Source organism: Astatotilapia calliptera, chromosome 4 (assembly GCF_964374335.1).
Source record: "Astatotilapia calliptera chromosome 4, fAstCal68.1, whole genome shotgun sequence".
Classification (NCBI taxonomy): Eukaryota; Metazoa; Chordata; class Actinopteri; order Cichliformes; family Cichlidae; genus Astatotilapia; species Astatotilapia calliptera.
In genome coordinates this window covers 24,247,801-24,270,044 of record NC_137425.1, presented here as the reverse complement: position 1 = coordinate 24,270,044, position 22,244 = coordinate 24,247,801, and the positions used below count along the sequence as shown (strand labels likewise).

Sequence of the window (22,244 nt, the reverse complement as noted above, 5' to 3'; positions counted from 1 at the left end):
TGTTTTATGCACACAACGAGTTGAGATCTTTGATTGATTGACCGATCGATTGACCGATTGATCGATCTTTGTTCCACGTGGGCACATAGCACATCTGTGGAAGCCAGAATTCTGGCTGATTTGTAGGGGATCAAATAATTATTTTACTCAATGAGATGCAATTCAGTTCAAAATTTTATGTAATGTGTTTTTTCTAGAGTTTTGGTTGATATTCTGTCTCTCTGTTAAAATTAAACTACCATAAAATTTTGAAGCCTTCCATTTCTTTGTACACGAGCAAACTTATGAATTCAGCAGGGAATCAAAGAATAATTTCTCCCATTGTATACACTACCTAAGCTTGGGCAACAAAGTCATATCAGAAATGTCTTGTTTTAATCCTCACCTTAGTGTGCTTTTTCACAAGCTTCACTTGCATGCTTTGCTGAGCTTTACTATCAGCTCTGGTCAGCTTAACAGGGTTGTGGCCTGGACGTTTGGCTGGAGTAGACTGGAGTCGCTATAGGAACAAATGAGGTAGTTATCAATGTAAGAAGTGAACGGACAGCAAAGCAATGAAACAAATTTCATGCAGTCCAGCTCAATTAACAATGATCTGCTTATCCGTTTTTGGTCTGCCTGTGTACACCACCAACCTAAAAGCTACTCGGCTTCCTGATGCTTCTACAAAAAGGCCAGCCTTAAGCAACATCCACCTGTAGGATCTGAATACAGCTTTGCCCTGAGTTGCTGAGTTGAGCTTGATACTTTTTTGCAGGAAATGCAGAGATCAGTGCCTGTGTGGCCAACATTAATGCTGTATAGACTATATCGCACTATATATTTATATAATAAATTAATCTATGTAAATATGACTGACAAAGCTTTTGTGAGTCAGTCTTTCAACATTTTAACACTAATGCTATCATTGTAAAACTTAAAATGAATCTTCTTAAACATTATGTTGAGAATTGCAGTACTGTTTGATATTCTTTACATTTAACTATAATTGTAATTCTGTAGCTCAAAAAGCAGCAAGATTGCATGCACACTGAGTTTACGTACCTGCAGTGTAATGTGATTGGTTGCCTTTCCCTCAGCAGGGTCCTTTATTTTGTTTCCAGTAAGGTGATTGGTCAGCGCGATCAGAAAATGGTTACCGTTGGTGTCAGTGACCAGGGTTGGGGTGGAGTCAATCTTAAGGTGGTCCAGTGAGAAAGAGGCACTTGAGCCTGACTGCTGTTTCAGGTATGCTTGAGGCACCTGTTCAACAGAAAAGAGAACTTTTATGGGAAGAACCTACACAGTCTAGTCTACACTTCACTGCATACCAGCATGGCAACAAATTAACTTCCGTTTTGATTCATCATACTCAGTGCTTGCTAGATATGATTGTTATAATTATTCTCTTTATTCTAAATTCTTACCAGAGCTGATTGTTCAGGATCCTTCTTAAGAGCAGAACTTTACAAGCAATGCAGTTAAATAAAACTCCAACCCCACACACTATAGATAAAAGACAGTCCTAACCTTAGATGGCTGCTGCTGCTGCTGCTTCACCTGCTGTTTGGGCACCTGTTGCTGCTTCAGCTGTATTTTGGTCTGAATCTGGATTTGCTGTAGTTGTTTAGTCTGTTGTTTAGTCTTCATTTGCTGTGGCAACATGTGCGACTTTTGTTGCTTCAGCAGAAGCTGTTGCTTCAGCTGCATCTGTTGCACGTGTTTTGACTGTTGATGCTGCTGTTGTGACTGCAGCAGGAGCTGCTTTTGCTGGTTTTGAGATTTTTTCTTTCTCTGCTGACAAAGTTTCTGCAGGTCGTGCTGATTCTCCAGCGTCTGATTCTGGATGATGTGCTGCTGCTGCTGTAGCAGGACTTTCTGTATGGTGTGTTGTTGAGCCAGCTGCTCCTCCTGTGTTTGGGTTGAGGACTGTGGCAATCCATGAGTGATTGGGGACTGGAAATTTTTCTCAGGTTTAACTTCTTCTTCCTCAATTACTTCCTGTTTCACAATTACCTTGGTAATATCCATCTCTTGTGAAATAGGTGATTTTTGCGAGGGAAATTGATCAAAGTCCATTGAGAAGGCAACATCGGGCTCATCGAGAGGTTCTTCTTTTACCCCGAGAGGACTGATTGGCTCTGGAGCCTTTCCTCTGTCTCCATTTTCCAGCTGCATTTTTAGCACCTCCACCAATCTCTGTTTCTGCCACAACATCCTGGTCAGCACCTCTATCTGCTTATCTTTCTCCTGCAGCAATCTGTCTTTATCAACACTCAGTACAGGAACTGTGCTCGTAGTGGCTGGGACACCTGAAGATACTGAGGAGCGTCTTTGAAGAGAGGCAGACTTTAAAGAGTATTGACAAGGAGCGGGAGTCGAGCATCGAGGCTCCTCTTTAACGTTTGTGGAGAGCTGAGCAACTGAAGATGGCTGGAGGCTCAATTGGTTGAGAGGTGAACTCATCTATTGAGAGAAGAAATAGGTCATCTATAAGTGTAAAGCAAACTGTGTGTCTGCAGTTTTAATTATATAATGGTTCACCTTACAATATACAAGGAGCTGAAAAATTAAAGGAAAAACTTGAATACTTATGGTCCAGTGCCTCTGTTACAGTGTGGGATCTGAGCGATCACCTTTATTCTGTCATTAAACATTTCTGGCTAATGCATGGGGGCTCTTCCAGGCTGATAGTGTCAGAGGGGCAGCTGAATAGTTGATGAGTACAGAAATAAGAGGAATCATGTGCTGTAGAATTTTTACAGAATTGAACTAATTTTGGTGACATGTCATGGTTTAACATAGCGGTCCCCAACCCCCGGGCCACAGACCGGAACCGTTCCGTGAGTCGTTTGGTACCAGGCTGCAAGAGTTGAGAGTTTTTATCATTATTTTTTTAGCGTTTTTATCATTAACTCTGTTTCCCTGGGTGTTTTCCTGTGTGTTATGAATAAATCTTTTTTTTGGTACCAGTACTGGTTTTATTTTGTTGTATTTATCTGCGACACCTTAAAGGCCGGTCTGTGAAAATATTGTCAAATATAAACTGATCCGTGGCACAAAAAATTTTGGGGACTGCTGGTTTAAGACCTCACAAAGACATGTAAATTGGGTTTTCCTTTAATTTGTCATACAAATGTACTTCATGTTCATTCATTTTTTATGGTGGAACATGAGATTCACATCATGGATGTGCATCCAGAAAAACTGTGTGACGCTGTCATGTCAATGTGGACCAAAATCTCTGAGGAATGTTTCACTTTTTTTTTTTTACCATAGCCATAATGTTTATTTTTGCTATGTTTATAATTATTGTTTTTGTTAATATAATAAAATCTATCATCTTCCGCTTGTCAACTTCATTAGCAATATAAGTGTCTCATTATCAACACTTGTATTTTAGTTTTGATCTTGAACTTGTCAAACAAGGAAGTTCTGAGAGGAAGTGAATTTATCACTGTGACACTTAAATATGTGTAATGCATGGCTTTCTTCAGTAAATTTCTGAAGTCCTCTAAGGTTTATTATAGCAACAAAAAGGTATTACCAGCTCCCCTAAGAGGTCACTGTTAAAACTGGTGTCTTCTGGACTCATGGAGGGAATGAAGGAGACAGCTGAAGAGGCAAGGCTCCCATTGGAGGTCATGAACTGTTGAGGTTTTGCTGCATTTAGGCTCCCACCGCTGCCCACTTCAGCAACACAAAAATGTCCAGAAAGACTGGTATTAGACAGTTAACAGAAAGTTTATATACTCTTTCTAGGATAACCTCTATGCGTGTATTGTTACTGGTGATGATGAATGCAGCGCTCTTGGATGATTTTCCTGCTCCTTCAGCCCCTGGCCCTGTGGTACACCCTGCTGTTGGAGAGGAGGTAGTGTCACTGCCTCGGCTTAATTCCTGATATGTCCTCAGCCTCTCAATGAGGTCGTTTTTGGTGCCTGAGACGGGCAAGTTACGCAGCTTTAATTCGGACTTCAGTTCCGCAACCTGATGTAAAGACAGCATTAAAAACAGAATTGAGATAGAAGAAAGAGAGACGGGGAAAGCAAAGAGATTAGGATAAATTTGAAAGGGAAATCAAAACGGGAACAAGAAGAAGAAGTAATCCATCACTGTCTCATTGTTTAACTTCGCTGAGCTGGTTGGCTCCATCGAATGAAAGAAACCTTGAGGATTTTTTTTCCATGCATCACATCACATCTCCCATTTACTCCATCTAAAGGGTACGAATGTCAGGCCAGCTGCTCCAGCCTCCCTCTTCTCTTTACCTTAGTCTCAGTTCAGGAGTGGTTTCAGTTGTACCATTTGAATGGACCAGTCACCTTCAACTTCAACTCCACTACAACTCCATTGTAGAATCAGCTACTACAGCCGGTTAGTCTCATTCCAGCCTTTTGAATTAATCTGCAAACCTGCTTGTTTCACCCTGCCTCTCCTCCAGCTCTAGCCTCTCCTCCAGCCCCCCTGCCACTAGGGGTGCAACGATATTCGTATCGATATTGAACCGTTCGATACAGTGCTTTCGGTTTGGTACGCATATGTATCGAACAATACAAAATTTGTAATTTATTTTATCAACTTTCCTTCTGACGATGCTGTCTGTGTTGAGCGCTCAGTGAATCTGCGTTCGACTACTCCGCCTAGGCTGCACTGTCGAGCCTAGGCGGAGTAGTCGAACGCAGATTCACTGAGCGCTCAACACAGACAGCATCATCAGAAGGAAGAGCGCAGGGCAAGCTAGCGAGACAGAAGTTAAGCTCTCCTTGCAACATGGACCTCCCCCACCCTCATTCAGATCTGGCGTTTGGAATTATTTTGGTTTTCATGTGACGTATGACCCTGAAGGTAAGCGAGTCATGGACTAAAGTAAAACAGTATGTTGGATGTGCCACGCAATGCTCAATTACATGGGTGGGAACTAGTGTGTTAGCCCAGTTAGCTCGTTAACGTGTTGGCCGTCTAGCCCCATGCACGGAGCGATCGGCGGTAGCTCGTTAACGGAGATTTGCCGTGTTGTGGCGTTAAGGTCATTTCAACGAGATTAACCTGAAAGCACTAGTGGGAACACAACGAATATGACTGCACATTTACGCCGACATCATCCTAGTGCAAAGACAAGTGGAAGCAGAAAAAAAACAAGCAAGCATGCTACTAACTTTAGCCGAGTCATTTAGACAGCTGTTAGCACATGATTCTCCTTATATGTTTAATATGCTGCTGAGAATATAGCCCAGAAGAAGCGGATAGTATAGCTTTTATTTTGGAAAGAGACATTTCTCTGTAATAAACTCTCTTTTCCAAAGATGAGTGATTCCTCAATCAGATACAGGGCTCGCAATATCGCTAGCCCGACGTCCCGGGGCTAGCGATTTTTTCAGTCGGGCTACCAAAATCTATCTCTGCCCTGCCCGTCGGGCTATTGTAGGAAGGAAAAATATATGTCAATGCTTTTGCATTCTTTCAGAAATGTAGCTGGGTAATTATGTCATTGGCATCGGTGAGCCACTGTCAATATGTGACATATTGCAATCGCGTTTGAATTTGCGCTTGTTTTTTTGCTTTCACTTTGCAATCGCGCGAACTGTGTATAGAGAGCGACAGCACTGATCTGTGAGTGATGATAATTTGTGCACCAATTCCTCTGACATCGTCTTATTAATTGTTAGCTTACTATGCAAACATGACAAGTGAAATCTCCCGCAGCAAGCTTAAACATGTGAGAGGTTGATCGCGCAGAGAATCGCTGAGCTTATGTGAGTGCGTGTGTAAAAGCAGCAGGATATATATTTTAGTTCTGCTGAGCCAAATAAGACAGGTCAGGGTGAAGAAGTGACAGCCAAAGAAAAGCTTACCACAAAACGGAGAAGTTATGACAAATCAGACTATAAGGCAAAAAGAAAGTGCAGCTTTATGGTTTCATGGACAAAAGAATTTCTGTGGCTGCAATATGACGAGCTAAATAACCAGGGCTGCACATAAGTGGTCCGCAGGTGCGCATTCGCTGTCAAAATAAAAAACATGCACAAGGGTTAGGGTTAAATTTAAAAACTGTACTTTTGAGTTAAAATATATATTTATAATTTTAATAAATGACAAATTAAAAAGGCATGAACATTTTTTTGTATCGAAAAAATATCGAACCGTGACACCAAAGTATCGAACCAAACCGAACCGTGAATTTTGTGTATCGTTGCACCCCTACCTGCCACTATATTTTTCAAGAGAAATCTCTGGATTCCCTGAACATATTGCTGCTGTGGCCCCCACCTGGCCACAGCCACCCACTTAGCCCTACCATTACTACACACTTTTAATACATCGTTTAACTCCATCCTTTATTGATAAATCGTCCGTTCCTGCTATAAACCCAGCTTGGTTCTGACAGGTCATAGCACAGACAGATATTTATTTAGACTCTTAATTCTTTACTGGATGCTTAGTATGCAGTCATGCATGTTACTCATATTATAAAAACGACACATAAGGTAGGAAAGGTTTCTCTGGGATGTGCATGTCGCTGTGCAATTTACCTTCATTTCATCGAGGTTTGGAGGCAGAGACACTGGTTTGGTTCCACCTAGCGGGACAGAACTTAGACAGGTGTGGACGAAATGTTTAGAGAAGTTTAAAGGTGCACCAGCAGGTCGAGGTGGGGAGGAGGTGGTGTGCATAGACTTAGAGGAGGAAGATGGCTGCTGAGCTGTCTGGGATCTGCTGGGCAAAAATACAGTGACACAAAAGTAAATCTTAACAGGTGCTCTTGAGTTCTGAAAACAGAAGTTTATGTCCAATGTTCCTTCCAGCCTTTGAACGTGCAATCCTTCAGACTCCACAGAAGAGCATGCATCTGGACTTACTTAGTTGGTGCAGGGAGGATGGTGTGGTAGCGCTGCTGCTGCTGACTGAGGATCTGGAGCTGCAAGAAGAGCTGCTGCTGCTGGAGGATCTTGGCATAGGATGAATCCAGATGAGGAGGAGGCTCTTTATCTCCCTTCTGATCAGGAGGGATGTACTGATGGTATTTTAACTTTTTTATCTGGAAAGCACCCCCATTAACAGCAAGTCATTATTTCAGCACTGCAGTACAGCATTTCAGACAAATATTTGCCTTCTCTTAGCTGTAGCTACACTGGGTATTTGGAATGCCAGCATTAGAATAGTTTCCTCAGAGAAGGAGAAGTTTCTACCTTTGGTTTGTCCTTGGTTTTCTTGTGTCTCAGGCCAGAGCGGTCACAGTTTGGTTTGGGTTGTGGCTAAAAAAAAAAAAAAAGATGAGTAATTTTAATGAGAGTAAAATGAAACTTTAAACCACATTTTTTGCTTCCCTCATGGAAGCAAAATGAGAAACCCACAACACATGCGAGATTTCCTGTTACCACCAGAGTTCACTTCATCATCTGCAGTTCTGAACAGCTGTCAATAATAATTTTAGCAATTAGCACTAACAGCTAAAATAATCATTTACGAAAGCTCATAATTTAGTCGTCATTGTGACAGGACTGAAGCGGTCCAGTCTAATGTATGCGTGTCTAACAACTAACAGAGCTGAACTGACAGATGTTACCTTGTTGGCACCTGTCCTCAGGAGAGATGACGCCCCTGTCTCATTGGTCAGCTTGAGTGAAATGGGTGACCCAGAAGGAGCTGTAGGTGGGACCTGATTGGTTGGATGGAAACACTGGCTGATCATTCATGGCTAAACTGCAAGGCATCAAAAAGAATCATCCCATTTGAAAAGGTCTTCATTTTTTTAAAGTAGTGAACATCGAAGATTGTGGTAAATGTAAAATTACATAGCAGAAAAGGTTTACATACAAAACGCACAATGTTCACAAATGCTCAATTTGTCCCCCCTCCAGATGCATGGCAAATGTCCATACGACAATCAAACTCATCTCATAGATGTCTGGAGTCGCTGCATCCACTGCTGTTACTTAGAGGCTGGTGGATCGATCCAAATATAAATACTCTCGATACCGACACTGGTATTGGATGGATATTTTGTTTCTGTCCTCTAAGCTCTAACCCACTAAACTGTGTTTGCTAAATCATTATTTTTTGGAAGCTGAAAAAATAAACTTCAAACATGCACTACAACTATATGTTGACTGTCACAAGTATATTATTTATAGCTCATTTAAACAGCAGAAGATCCAAAGTGCTTTAGAGGCAGGAACATTTACAATCCAGTGAGTCATTACATACCGCTCTCCCCTACGTAAGCTGCCTTTGTAAGTTGGAAGTATCTGTATCGGTACTGGCATTAGCAACATTGGTCATGTATTTACTTGGTATGGGATCAAAACCAAAAATCTGCAGTATCAAATCAAATCAAAATCAAATCACTTTTATTGTCACATCACATGTGCAGGTACATTGGTACAGCACATGTGAGTGAAATTCTTGTGTGCGAGCTTCACAAGCAACAGAGTTGTGCAAAATACAATAATGTAAACAAGCAAAATACAAGAATGGCTACATCTGAAACTAATAAATATATGTACAGTATATATAATAGTATATGCATTTCTGGATGTTTATACTAAATATTTTTCTATGTGTGTGTGTGTGTGTGTGTGTGTGTGTACACATATTTTACAAATTAAATAGAGTACACAATAAATAAAATATATAAAATAAAATATACAGAGTGAGACATGTGCAAAACAGTGGCGTTACTGTACAGTATGGAGTGCATAATGTTAAAGTTCCAGTAGTGTATGTAACACGACTATAGCCTCTTAGCTTGGTTTGGAAGTACTGTTGTTGATGCACTTCAATGAGGGAAGAACTGGATTTTAATTTATTCAGTAAATAAATCTCCAGGTAGTTTTCACTGCTTTTTATTCAGTAATTAAATGATACAAAACAGTACTTTTCCGTGCATCAGATGGTTGATGTAGCGAAATGCTAAACTTGCTAGTGTGTGAGTGAGTGGGTGCTCAAAATGTTGTTATTTTCCCCTCACCAAAGCCTGGTTATCCCCTCTGTGACAACTGCACCCACTATAAACTCTCCCACACTTAGGGTTGCCAACTCCCTGAAAAATAAATAAGGGACACCTCGTGGCCAGGGCCGGGCGACCCAGTTGTCTTCACCCTTCCCAGTGTGGTGAATTTTCTAGCTCTTTTTTTGTGTGTGAAATTATTTTTTTAACCATTTGACTTGAATTTGATTTAAGTAGATGTGTATTCTTTGTGATATGAACACATGTGAAACAAATGATCATTTAGCCATTTATTTTTAGCTCAAAATGACAACATTAACACAGTAAAACAGGTCTCTTTCTTAAACAGAAGCCTGTCATGCTTAACTTTTGAGAATATAAGTAAATCTTTCTTTAAAAGAACTCTGTCCTGCTTAACTTAAAATAATAGAAAACAATAGAAAGAAAAATATTCTTGTAACAGTGCACATTTAGTGCATTTAGTACAATTGGCTTCAGCTGAGGTATTATTTCAGCTTTTCTAATGCTAATCAGCTGCTCCTGTTTGTAAACCCGCTTGTTCCCATGATTACGCATCATAACTCATCATCATTATTCATCTATGTATTACTTTTATGTATTAGTCATCAATTTGTTGTAATCATCTATCCTTGCAGTTGTTTATTACACAAAATAAGTTATATTATCACACTTCTGGCCACATAGCGCTGATATTCACTGCACATGCCCATATTAACTTTTTCCAGCCAGGTGTTTTCCTTTTCCCATTCTTCCCTTTCTCTGAGGGGAACAAACATTGCTGCTCTAACGCTGGGCTCACACTGTGCGGTTTTAGGCCCATTTTGAGACGATTTTTGAGTGATCGGACCGATTTTGGCCTTCATCGTGCGTCGTGTAGTATACGTGGGGTAATGAGAAGTGATTAACACCTCACGACCAGCTCCCGATCATCAATCGCTCGTGAGGGTGTCACCACAGGGGCTCACACTGCTCACGCGCAAACACATAAACGTCGGTGAAAAAGACGGAGCAGCACGGCTGTGCAGCGTGTGATCTGGACACAAGCGACGGAGGCACAACTTGGAGAACTTTGGAAAGCTCATCCGAGCCTTTTCGATGTGGCCTCACAAAATGATCACGACCACAACAACCGTGAAAATAGTTGGATCGACACTGCTGCTCAGTCACAGCTGCCTGATCAATGTTTTTCATTAGCAATTTAGCAAAGTTGATGGTGGTGGTGTGTCTGTGTGAGTGAAAGACAGAGAGAGCGAGCGACAGATTTTCTGTTATAACCTTCATTTTATGGAGGCACAGTGTGCGCACTCAGGTCGCATCAGAGCATCGGGCCGTATAGTGTGAGACCTGCATCGTGACCTACCAACTTCTAACCCCTGCGAGTCAATTGTGCAGTTTGAGCAGGAGCTGAATAACGCGACTGAAAAAATTGCACAGTGTCTGCCCAGCTTTAGGTGTACTGTCATCCGAGACTTGCACCGCAGTGTCGGCGTTTGTTTCCCTGTTGGCCATGCTTCTTGTTGTGGTCATCTGTTGTCTTCCGGTATTTTCTCTGTAAGCGACCTTTCCTCGACCAATGAGATGAGCGGTAATCTGAATTGTTATACTCGAATTGTCATAAGTGTGGTGTCAGCTCATTGGTCACAAAGCAGGAGAGGGGCTGGGAATTATGTTTTCAAACAAAGTGTTAATTCCATAAACATTTATAGACTACTTTTGATTCTCACTGTATTACGGGACAAAGTGCGTCCCTTATTAGCTCAATACGGGACGTGTACTTTTGTTTCTAAATACGGGACGATTCCGTTTTTTAAGGGACGGTTGGCAACCCTACCCACACTGTGCTACACCACCACCAGTGGTAAATCTGATGCACGTCACATATACACAGACAAATGCACTAATTCACAGCCTCTACATTGCTTTTAAGCTGTGGATTTACAGTCTTGCATACATTCTGCACAGCATCTTAGTCCCACTCTCTGCGGTGATCCTACCTGTGTAGGAGACGGGATGCCATGGCCTGTCAGTGTTTCCTTTGGAGTGGGCAGAGGTCCCAGGCCCAACGAACAACCCTCCTCACTGACAGATGTGGACTGCTCTGGAGACAGACTGTCATTAGTGTCCTCATCAAATGAAGAGTTCTCTCCTGAGGCTCTTTGAAACTGCGTCTCTGAGAGGAGAAGCATTGTGGGGGAGACGAGGGAAGGAAATAAACATTATCTAGTTAAATTAGACCATAAAATAAATGTACTACCCAGTGATTCTAGGTCCTTGCCCAAGTCTGTGTGCCTGTGTAACACTATCACTTGCATTAACAGGAGCTGAGCCATTGGACTTCTGCTTGTGACTCTAACACCTTGTGGGCACCTCCAATCCAGACAAATTATCACCGGTGCCTCCTCCACAAGTATCGGTGACTCATCAAAGGCTTGCATTTGTTAATGTTCAATATCCTACAAAAATGCACACAAGACACTCGTCCCCAGTGTCTCGTCAACAACTGACACAGAGAGCGAGAGAGCTGTCTAAACTACTTAAACACTTTTCTGTAGTCATATCATGTCCACCAGAGCCAGTCCTAGATGCACTTGTGATGAGTCAGGTTTTTGTCAAGCATTTTGCTTTTCATTCATCTATGTTCATTTCCCACACAGCCAAACAAGGCTTTTATAACAGTTTTTATGTAACAGATGGCGTCTCTCTAAGGATGACGTTGTGCTGAGGATTCTGAAGGATCGTCTGTGTAATTTATGCGATGAATATTTGAACTGTTTATGTGACGGCTTCCCCTGTTTATGCCTGCTATACTAATAATATTCTCTTTAAAATATCTTTAAAATATGTTTCGTATGCAACAGATAAATGCAGCTGAGCGTGATATAATAGTAAATCAGATACAGCAATGTAAAAAACTGCAAAGAAAATTGTCAACCACATGCCCAAAGTTTCCTTATTAGCCAGCCACAGGAAGGTTAAGACATCTTACAGCATAGCTTTAATCCAAGCCTGCCAGCTTTCCCATGCGCCATATCATATAATCATTTCATTATTATGCAGACTTATGAGTCTTCACAGGGATTTAAGGAATAAAAGTACCCGCTAGGATCCCCAGGACTGCTGTAGAGCCATTTTTTTTAATAATAGAACTGAGTTATTAAATTACAGGAGGTGCTAACGGGCAGTAGCCCACTGCTATTTAGAACACACTGCTGTCCATTAATTTACCATCAGCAGGTAATGATGAAAAGACAACACGGGGCTGATTTAATAATGCAATGACTCGCTTACAGCTGTGCTGTGTGTGGGTGTGGGGGTGCATCATGCTTTGTATGCTCATATGTCAACCTCATCTAGCTAGTTCCTGGTGCTCCTACCAAAAGTGGCGGTAATGTAATTGTGTTTATTGTGTAGCAGTGACAGAGATGGATATTCCACTGACACAGTCTGTTATTAAATCTCAACCTTCTTCCTCTACACATCAATCAAGCAGCTGGACCCACTGATTCCTTGCTCCCACAGTACAAAGAAAAAAAAAGTGTTCTATATAAAAATCCCACTTAGACGATCCTCATCCTTATTTCAGGAAGTGTCTTTTATTCTTGGAGCTGTATGATGCCAGTGAGAGCAGACAACACATTCTCACTCCCAAAGTATAACAATTAAGGCTAGGTGACAAATCATATTACGCTTTTGGCCACCCAAAAGGTCCCTATATTACGAGTTCTGAAAAACGAGGAAACATGAGAACCGTTTGGAATAAATCTACACATGTACGTTTATTTTACTTAAATCGCTTTGAAAACACGGAGGGCTGGAATACAGGGCTGGAACACGTGTTACCACGGGAGCTTCCCTCTATTCAATTTCATCCATAATCCGCCGTGTAGCATAGGAAGGCGGAAGGTCACCATAGAACGCCTCGGGACGTGAAAAATCATAGGTATATCACGCGTCGGGAGTGAGAACGGGCTGGAGCAGATGTACTTGATATGGCCAACTCAAACACAGAATTCAAATCCACCTGCTGTGCAAATCTCTTGACTACAATGGGCAACCAAACATATAGAAAATGACCTTGGTGGGTAAAATTTCACTGCTATATGTCAGTAGACTGCAGTCAACTGAACTCTGTTTTCTTAATTCTCCTAATTTAAGTTCATAATCCTAGCCACCGTGGCATTGTTGGACAAACATGTTCAAGATAGCCAAGAAAGATCAAAACATTGCATTTACACCGGGCCCCATAACAGCCGTAGCAAAAAAACTGGAGTCTTTGATAGCTACAGAATGCCAGATGAGAAGTGTTCAAGTCTATTTACTCTGGAGGAGACTGTAAAACTTTGTGAAAGGAGTTGAACACGAGTCAATGAGTAAGTGAAAGTCACTTCTTTTGCTGAGGATATCCTTTTATGTCAGTAAGCACTGCTATTTTTGCCTGCACAAGTGAAACTTTTGTTGAAGTGGATCTAACATTGTTGGTCTCAAAAACTCTCATATGATGTGAGAAAGTTATCAAACTGTTTGTCAGAGGGGAAATGTGACTGTTAAGACACTTGAGTCTCACATTAGTTGACACAACATTAGCATATAACCAGCTAACTGTGTTGTTTAGTTGCCTCATTGTCAGCTGTCCAGAGATGGAAGGGTGGTATATCTGATCTGCTGACAATAAGTAATTGCAACAATATTAGAATAAAAAAGCATGTTTATGGACGTTTTCATGTGTTACTTTTCAGATGATAAAATATAGCTAACATAGCTAAAGACACAAATCAAAATTTGCGTTCGTTGCTGTGTATTTTTAATGGGTTGATTCTAAGTTTATGACAATGCATCTATTTGTTGGAAGATGTAGTTGCGCACTAATCAATGTATATTTATGAAAACAGCATTCTTTTTTTCTATTAAATTACCTCAAAAAATTACTGGAAAAGAGCTAAAAGCGCTCATTTCAGACTATAGATGAACGGAGGAAGCTCCATTAAGGGCCAGTGTGAAACAACTAAGGATTATTTTTTTAGTGATCTATTCTGAAAATATTAATATGCAATTGAATTAAGCTTAATAGGTCCCCATTATTTTAAAATGTCACCTCTTCAATTAGCAAGTGATTCTCTATTAACAGGCACTGTGATTGTTTAAAACCAACCGAGAACAGAGAAGGAAGCAGTATCTTCGTCTCTTGTCTGTTAAAATGGGAATCAGAGGTCATGCATCATTTACAATTACCCCCCTCCAACCTTTCCAAACTCATAGAATTGATCAATTGAAGTGTTTGCCTGTCAGTGCGCTGTTTGTGAAAAATTTGTATGTTAGGTGGTTCTTGTTGACAGGTATGGATGCCTGTGTGAGTATGTGGTGAGGACAACTGAAGCATCTGGGATCTGGGAGGAAACAGTACGTTTATGATAGGTGGAGGAAGGGGCCAGGAGGGATGTCCTGTCAGGAGCCTCACAGTGTGGGTGTGTTTTGATGAAAATCTATATCACACGTCCTTCTTCCACACAGACTGTGCGCAGGAAATTATATAGCAATGGTACACCTGTTGATTGTTGAGGGGGCAGAAATAATAAAACAAAATTTGCAAAGTAAGGCCTTCTAAAGTTGGCATGACTAATGTGTTATTGTGCAACAGCCCTACATATCGAGACTGTGTGAAGAAACATTGGTATTGGTTTGTGTACTGATGGCTGGAAAATAGAGACTTACAAATAAGTTCTTGAAAGGCTTACACAAGTTGTCCGCAATAACTGCATCTATCTGCTTAAGATCATTATATCTGGTCTCAACGCTTTGTTTGTGGGTTTTTTCTCTGCGGTCAGCTTATTGCAATCAACCATAAATAACTCTGCACTTATAACATTTAAGCTAATAATTTCCTCCACTCAGCAGAAGTAATCCTGAAACTGTTGCCTAAAAATAGTTCTCACTTACCTATGAAGGCTTGTTTAATACTGGAGTGAACGGGTAGAATGTTTTTATGGATCAACTCCATGGGCCCTGGCCTCTGGGCAATCTTATCATTCAAATCAACAGCGAGGCATGCTTTCTTCAGCTGCTTGACCGGAAGGAACGGCTCTGCATAGACACACAAACCAGGCATGGAAATTCTTTACGAGTGTGCATGGATGTAATGGGTCTTTTTCCATTAGATTGACCAAAGTTCCAGAGGTATGAGGCTCTGTGTAGTGTTTACCCTCCAAGATGTGCATCCTGATCAGTTCAGATTTCTCTGGTCGACTCCTGATCTTTCTCTTGAGATAGTCTTCCGTCTGGAGAGAGACCAAGAGACAAGATGAAGAAGAAGGAATGGAAAATCTCTCAGTTTTGCACTCACAAATCCTTTATTGTGCACTGTTAAACATTGTGGTTCCTCTCCTTCTTTAGGTGTAGTTCCACAAACCCTTCTCTTAACAATGTAGACCGTGCTTCCTAAGCTAACTAAAGGGCCTGTGTTTATCTAATCATTTTAGCTAGTTACTAATGGAGAATTACTTTAACCTACTCATCCATCTTCCCACGTACTCACTCACAACTGCTGATGATGTTGCCCTTGGGGCAAGCACTGATTTGGTGGATAGTTTCGCATTACTCTATACAAGTCTATTTGTCTGAGCCAATGGTCTTATCCCAACTCTTTTTTTGGCTTACATTAAAGCAGGAAAAGACAAATCAGAATGCTTCTGTAATGATGCCACGTGTTTTAAAAACTCTCAAAGCTTAAATTGCATCAGTTTTGACATCAGTGACTGATTTGAGGATGGCATACTCACCCGAGCCCGTTCCAAGCTCTTTCTCTGTTCGTGGAAGGCAGCTGAAGTTTTCAGTGCTAAGAGGATAAAAAGAGAGCATAGTAAAGAAAAAAAAATCAGGCAAAAAGAGTAAAAGTGTATTGATGCTAGTGGGGGTTAGCAAAAGAGCGTTTCATGGATCTTTGCCTCTTTAGTTCAATTTCAAGTCTATTGATGGTCTCAGCCAAAGCTTTTTCCTGAGTACCAGTTCAATGTAGTGCATAAAGTACAATGATGGCTGGGATACTGGTCCCCAACAACAGCTGCTGTAAAAAGCTTAAAAAAATCACAAAGTCAAAGGAGAAATGTAAAGGGATGAAGTCTGACTGCTTCGATCCAATGAGCTTCTCTACAGCAGTGGATTTCCTGGAAACTGTTCAGCATTCAAAGATGACTTAAGTAGGACTTGTGCAGGTTTGTGATTATGCAAAGCCTCAGGATTAGTGGTAATGGAAACCTTCGAGGTAATCATGACATCGTGATACTGAGTTAAATGCAACAGCTCAACCATTACAATATAGCTTTGCTTCTAAGCAGTCTAAGACAAAAAAGAGGATCTAAATCTTGACCTAATAAATATTCTACATGTGAGAACCAAATTATTTAGCAGCAGACAAAGAATTTTGTTTAAATATTTTAATAAATGTTTCAAACTTTTAAGAACAAGCGGATTTCCAGATACATTTGGTAATGTATTTGACAATACCTGCAAAACCAGCCAACTCTAATGTGTTTCAAAAATAACCAAAATCTCTGACTTTGTTTTTGGAAACTGTCTGTAAAATTCCTCCAAGTGGCACAGTTATTATTTTACCTTCTCTTTAAATACAATGGTCCAGGTGTCAAATTTCCAAATTGGCCAAGTAAAGCTTATGTTAAAGCTCAACGAGGAAGATCTGTAACCACTAATCTTCCTGTTTTCCTGGATGTTCAGGCTGCTAGTTTATGCTTTACATCACTTCCTCTTCCCCACACTATTAGATTCAACACTGACACCATTACTCTAGTTTGGTCATGTTCTTGGCAATCGGACTCTCACATTAACTGTCAGTAAATTTAGGTCTTGGTGTTTAAATTGCTGTAAAGAAAAACACCACTGTGGATGACCGAGTAGTCACATGTCTTGCACTGACTTGAAAATTTGGACTTTGATCCAAAATGTATGATTAATGATTCAGTCTGTGATCTTTCCATGTGAAGATACCATCAAGCATGGATTGGTGGGTGATGGTGTTGGGGGAGCTTCACTGCTAGTGATTGCAATTTATCCAGAATTCAATCTATCACAGTACTGTGTAGGACTACATGCCATCTTATCTGGTTCACAAAAAGATGCACTCAGTAAAATATTTCTATTTGCTGGTGGGTTGTTTTTTTTTAAGTTGCAGTGTGTTTGACCTCTCAGGGCCACCATACAGGCAGCACATTTATTATATAGTGTCCCCATATCCATACTACATGTATGTGAGGACACTGGAGTTTTTTGCACTCAAAGTCTTAGACTCAACTTTAGCCCAATGTGTTTACATCACTTGTGTCTTAAACCAAGTATGAAGTTGTCAGTATCTACGATGAGGGCTGCATGTCATTTTCTAGTCACAATATAGTTTCAAATCTCATGCGGCAAAGCTAGGACAACAAAAAAAATGTCTTACTGTACTGTACTTCACACACACACAGTATGGCTGCATTATCAAACCCGGGGCAGAACTGCTGGTACCTAAGCCTCAGTTCACGTCACTGAGCACTGTCACACTGCCGGTACACACTCACTCTCACACACCCTGGAGAGCCCTCTTAGACCTCTCACCCATCCACAAGGAGGTTATGTGTCCACCTTGAGGGTGTATAAACCTGCCTGTCAGTCAGCTACACTGAAAATGAGTGATGGGATTGAGGGAAGGATGGCTGGATGAGCACACGGGGGGAGAGGGGGGTTAAAAGTGTGAGTGAAAGTGAAGAGGATAAAATAGATTTAAGGAAGATGAAGAATCATGAAAAAGATGTAGAGGAGATGGGGAGAGATGACAAATGAGAGGAGGCAGCTGGAAGAAAAATGGAACAACAGACCAAAGGGCAAAAGACAAGGAGGAAACAGAGAGTGCTGAGATGGGGTCAGAGAGAAAAGACCCCATTATGTGCACGAGTGGTTCCTTACCACCCTGCTAGAGCTAAGCAACAATCTTTAAACATTTTAACATTGAACAACATCACTTCCTCTGACAGCAACTGTTCAGTCTCCTGCTGTCTAGCACTTCCTCTTTAATGTCTTTAGCTGTCCTGCAGGTCAGCTGTGTAAAATGTGATACATTTGCAAATACTGCACCAAGTATACATGCAATACTCAGATATTTACAGAGCTCATAATCTGTGGAGGAGCATCTGCAAAAGTAAATATTGCAATTCCATGCAACTAGGGCAGGTTTACTAATTAATGCTTTCAGTCTCTTTCTTGTGTTTTTGCTCATTATATCAACTGTGTTAACAATTCTTTAGAAATAAAAAAGGTCCCCGTCTCCTTTGTTTAACTCAGCCTGATCACATGCAGGTTAGTGTGAACTCACAAACTATTTTTAGTGTTTTTTCTAAGAAGTGTAAAAATTACAAACTAGGTGAGGTATCACACTGAGTGCTGTGTCAAGTTTCCCCACAAGAACAACATGGCTGTAGCATGGTTTTTACCTTACTAAGGTTAGAAAGAGGCTTAAAGCGAAGTGCAGTGCATACTGGGCCGAATGGTCCAGGGAGAAAGACTGGTCTGTTGTACTGGCTCTGTATATATACTCATCTTGCGGTCATGAAGTCACTAACATGTAGGAACAATAAATGAAATATGTAACCACAACATATTAAGCAGATGCAATGCCGTTTTGCATGCTCATTATTGCAAAACATGGCTGACTTATGAGTTTCTTTTTCTCTTAAAGGTTGTTCCCAGGCACCACATAAATCTAGTCAATTAGAACATGACAACAGCAAGCACACCACAGAGTTCAGGGGCGCTGCAATACAGCTTTTACGTGACAAAACTAACTTTCAGGTGCTTTCTCAAACAAAGAACTACCGGTAGTTGATTTTGTGCACCCTACCCTGGCTCAACTGCAACGTTCCTGAATACTTCTGCAGAAAACTAACAAAGCTACACACCTTTTGTTAAGAAGCAAAGAGAGGCATGGGATAACTGAATTAAAACATATGCACATAACATTCATCTTTGATCTCCATGTCAGTTTTTTTTTTTTTTTTCAAACATTCGGCAGGAAAGTGGAAGCAGATAAGAACTGTGATGACTCCTGTGGTCACACCTAACATGACCACGACGAGCGTGGTGCGCACGAAATGCTGTCAATAAATAAAATGGAAACTTAACAGTACCAGCATGTTAACAAAGATAACATTTACATAATTCCATTTTAGAGTTGTTGTTTGTCTGCCCACAAAGATAAGATGACATTATTGTATTATAAATGCTACCTATAGTGAGGGAAAATAGTAAATGCATATTTGTGATGGCGAATACATTCAGCAGCAGTAAAGCGCTTGCATACAGAGTCCATATGAATAGTGTTCAGGCTCCCAGTTTAAACATCTACCACATGAGCAGGTAAATATTAGAATCATTAGCAGATAAGACACACTGTCTCTTCTGACACTTCCTGTGTCAGACTGCTCATAGACCTACTGTGAGAAGCATTGTCAGAGGAAGACTGAGCCTCATTTTCTGAAGAAAATAAAATGTGGGGAAAGCTAAAGTTAGCCACACTGAGCATAAAAAAACCACCATTAATAGTACCAGTTTGTAAAGCATTCAGAACTTTGTGCATTACATACTTATATTAATGCATGCACTGAACAACATATTATGCTCCCTAAAGTAGCATTAAATGGAAATTGTCCATTTAACAGGATAATTAAGACTCTATAAACCAAACAGAAAAAAGTGCCTTTTTTAAAAACTGAGCCAAAAGTAGCAGCTAACTTGGATGGCAGATGGGGAACTATCACAATCTGATAAGAAGCAGCTACGGATATGCATGATGGCAGCTGCAGTATGATCTTGAGTAACTCACTGTAAAGATTGAAAGGAGACAATGACACCTTTTAACTGCAATCCAAATCTCTTTAGAATAAACCTAAAATGGCACGGCGGACTGCACTCAGATGCTTCTGTTTTCATTTCATTACTAACTTGCATCAACTAATGTAGCTGTTATGCTGAAATGCATCTTTCTCTGTTCAATGTTGCGTGTTACTTGATTTATATGTTAAATTTTCTTGTGCTGCTTTCATGTTATTTTGTATGAGCCTATATGCAATCCTCAAACGTAAGCATTTGAAAAAGAAGCAAACTGCAACACATGGCACAAGCTTTTTATAACATATGGGGGGGATGAGTCTGCCTACAGGGACAAAGTGGAGCGACTGACAGCGTGGTGCAGGGACAACAACCTGCTCCTGAACACAACCAAGACGAAGAAGACTGTTGTGGATTTTATGGACATTAAACCACTTTACGTCAATGGGGATGGGGTGGAGATGGTGCCAGACTTCCGCTTCATGGGAGTTCACATCTAGGATGACCTGTTCTGGGGTGTGAACACAGTGGAGCTGGGAAAGATGCTCAGGAGAGACTTTATTTCCTGAGAATCCTCAGGGAAAACAACATCCCTCAAAAGCTGCTGGTGTCCTTCTATCATTGTTCAATAGAGAGCATCCTATGCTACCGCCTCTGTGTGTGATTGTAAAGATGGCCCAAGGGATCACTTTCTGTTTTTTACCCCCTCTAGATGAACTGCACTGCTCTCGTTGTCTCAGGAAAGCAGGAAATATCATAAAAGACTCCCCACACCCTGCTCATAATCTCTACAAACTGCTGCCATCAGCAATAGTCACACTGTTAAAAAAAACATCTTTAAAAAACGGTAATATTCCGGCAGCTGGGGCGCCAAAATACTACCGTAACATAACAGAAAATAACTTCCTCATAAAAATACGGTTATTTTCAGTAATGACAATACAGTTTGTTGCGCTAATTTTACATGGCATTCTGCCTTTTCCAAGTGCTTTTAGACATTAAATTAGGAACATCTTAACGTGATCAAACAATGAAATTACCTATAAATAAGGTCAATGAATGTGGCAATATGAATCATAATACGTAAATGTACAGAAATATACAGTTAACAGTTGGTTTAAATAATAATGGATTGCATGCCTTGGGACAGACTGACAGAGCCGAGGCTGCCATATCGCACCATCAGCCCATCACCAGTAGGTGAAGAGTCTTGACCACGGACACAATACCGAGAGTGTCCGAGCGGGGGCTCGAACCGGCAACCTTCTGATCACAAGGCAAACTGCCAACTCTTGAGCTATGATCGCCCTAAATAGCAATGATAATAATACTTATGTGATGTAACACAAGCTTATAGGGATCATGTTATATACTTTTCCATAGCATTACATTTGAATTCAACAGTTCAATCTTTCAAATAACCGACAGATATTTGTGAAATCATGATACATTTGTGAATGTATTTTTACAATCTAAATATGCATATGTACAAAAAAAGTATATTTAAAAAACAAGTAAATTGTGTTTTACTATATTTACAGTGATGTTATGTTATTTTACCTTTGACATGTAAAATCACAGTCTACTTATGTAAATTTAATGATATTCTAGAAAGACAGTACAAAAGTGTAAAATATACAGTAAGATACTTTGACATTACTATTTTTAGAACAGTGCAGTTCTCCCCTATAGTTGTTAGGGCTTTGAATTACAAGTAATCACTTCCAATACAACCTGACGAATACGGTCCAATGGATGACAGCCTGTAACATCCTGTGCAATAGTGTTTATGTGCAATAAGATTCTTTCCATTATAACTGAAAGACTATTTTATTCCTCTTTTTTATACTATTCTTTTGTAATTATATTAAAACCTTTTTCTCCTGACACCACAGGGACTCCACTTAATAAAGATAATTGGATTCTGATTCATTTTGCGTCATCTTATAGACAAAACTAGTCCTTCTTTTGTAGCAAAATACACATATAATTTTTTCAATTTTTTCAAAAAATTTTATAAATGACCTTTCAGATAAAATAATATCTGCTACACGCTTAAATGCTATGTCACACCTTTAGTGAATCTAATGGACCAATGAATAAATGAGTGTAATGCCATGCAGAAGTCTTGAATCACTTCTTTATATTTTGATAGGGAAATGGCAAAGAGGCGCAGCAATTTACTGAAACATGCACACATGCATGGAAATAAAGTGGGCAATAAGGTAAAATAGAGTTTGTGCAATTCTAAAAAGCTTGAAAGTCAATATTTGGTATGACCACCTTTAGTCTTCAGTCTGAACTGTCTTAGGCAGCTTTCTTGTCATTTCTTTAAGTAGCCTTCAGGAATAGTTCTCCAGGCTTCAAAGCTTTGGATGTGTCTGCTGTTTGTGCTGATCTCTGTCAAGAAGACCCCACAGTGCTTCAA

General features: G+C 40.4%; 1 protein-coding gene across 1 annotated transcript in view; it reads right to left on the bottom strand.

Moving 5' to 3' along the window:
- Positions 1 to 22,244, bottom strand: part of LOC113021120 (myocardin-related transcription factor A-like) — a 38,425-nt gene that overhangs the window by 6,200 nt on the left and 9,981 nt on the right. Inside the window, exons 3-15 of the mRNA XM_026165578.2 lie at positions 15,724 to 15,779; positions 15,147 to 15,222; positions 14,885 to 15,028; positions 10,945 to 11,120; positions 7,547 to 7,639; positions 7,170 to 7,235; positions 6,840 to 7,018; positions 6,513 to 6,693; positions 3,768 to 3,969; positions 3,527 to 3,669; positions 1,510 to 2,445; positions 1,045 to 1,242; positions 386 to 499 (exon numbers count right to left, since the gene is read on the bottom strand). Of these exons, the coding sequence (XP_026021363.2) occupies positions 386 to 499; positions 1,045 to 1,242; positions 1,510 to 2,445; positions 3,527 to 3,669; positions 3,768 to 3,969; positions 6,513 to 6,693; positions 6,840 to 7,018; positions 7,170 to 7,235; positions 7,547 to 7,639; positions 10,945 to 11,120; positions 14,885 to 15,028; positions 15,147 to 15,222; positions 15,724 to 15,779 (2,564 nt within the window). The remainder of the gene's footprint in view (positions 1 to 385; positions 500 to 1,044; positions 1,243 to 1,509; positions 2,446 to 3,526; positions 3,670 to 3,767; positions 3,970 to 6,512; positions 6,694 to 6,839; positions 7,019 to 7,169; positions 7,236 to 7,546; positions 7,640 to 10,944; positions 11,121 to 14,884; positions 15,029 to 15,146; positions 15,223 to 15,723; positions 15,780 to 22,244) is intronic.